At 27.2% G+C, this 1,199-nt stretch overlaps 1 protein-coding gene across 1 annotated transcript in view; it reads left to right on the plus strand.

Annotated features, from left to right (window-relative positions):
• Positions 1-1,199, plus strand: part of LOC117181503 (von Willebrand factor A domain-containing protein 8) — a 36,385-nt gene that overhangs the window by 29,100 nt on the left and 6,086 nt on the right. The window contains exon 15 of the mRNA XM_033374250.1: positions 895-1,146. Within this exon, the coding sequence (XP_033230141.1) occupies positions 895-1,146 (252 nt within the window). The remainder of the gene's footprint in view (positions 1-894; positions 1,147-1,199) is intronic.

Below are 1,199 nucleotides of genomic sequence, written 5' to 3' on the forward strand. Positions count from 1 at the left end.
TTTTTGCTTAAAAATTAATCTTTTTGGTTCAAATGTCATAGATTTTAGTTGAAAATTTATCACATTGATTAAAAATTTGTTTTTCATTTTGTGTAAAATTAATTTTCTCAACTAAAAACTGAACTATTCCATCTTTGGTTGAAAACTAATCTTTCTGAATTCCAAATTCAACTATTTTTTTTAGAATTAATCTTTTTTAGTTGAAAATTCAACTACTTGTTTGAGAATTCATGTATTTTGTTGAAAAATAGTATTTTTTTATAGAAAATTCATCTTTTTGGTTGATAATTCAACTATTTCATCAAAAATTCATCTTTCTTTTTGAGAATGCAATATTTTGACTAGAAAAGTTAGGAATTTGAATCGATTTAAATTGAATTTAATATAGTACCGGCATTAAATTTACCAAAACTGCACTGAACTTAAGTATAAGAATATAAAATAAACATTTGTTTGAATTATTATTCAAATGCATGTACTTTAAAGGAAGATTAAAAAATGTTTGATTATGTTTTTTTCTAATATTAAATTATTTAATTAATCGATGGTGCTAATTTATTTAAGAATGTTTTGGTATATATTTTCTCAAAACTTCCAAATTTAAACGTATTAATTGCATCTCTAGAATGTGAAAAAAATATTGTTAATAAACTCGCGAATCTGTATACATACTCTGAGTAAATTGTTTAAAATAATATGAAATATTTTAATGGATCCCTACTAAGAAAAATTATACCTGGATAAAACTTGATATACCAAAAAAAAAACCTATAATTGTCAGGGAACTTTTTACAGGATTTGAATAGACACGCTTTTTATTTAAAAATTCAATTTCCCGTCTATTTTCAGGTTTAACTTTATCTTTCTATATTCTTATTTCTTTTGTATGTTCAGGCAGAGACACTGCTGGTCTGGGTGGAAAAGGAGGGCCCTATCGTTTGGATGCAGGACATACGGTTCATCAGTTGAGTAACGAGGAGAAAAACTCGGTTCCAGATAACGTTAAAAAAGCAGCTCGAGAAATGGGACAGAAAGTTTTCAAACAGCGATTGAAGGATATTCGAATGAGCGAATACGATCATAAAGTCTACAGACAATTCAGTGACCCTGTTCGTAAACAGGTTCAGGCACTCAGAGTCATCTTGGGTGAGTTTTAAAATAAACTTTGACATTTGACATCTTAAAATATTCTGCAATAT

This window comes from Belonocnema kinseyi, chromosome 10, assembly GCF_010883055.1.
Source record: "Belonocnema kinseyi isolate 2016_QV_RU_SX_M_011 chromosome 10, B_treatae_v1, whole genome shotgun sequence".
Taxonomy (NCBI): Eukaryota; Metazoa; Arthropoda; class Insecta; order Hymenoptera; family Cynipidae; genus Belonocnema; species Belonocnema kinseyi.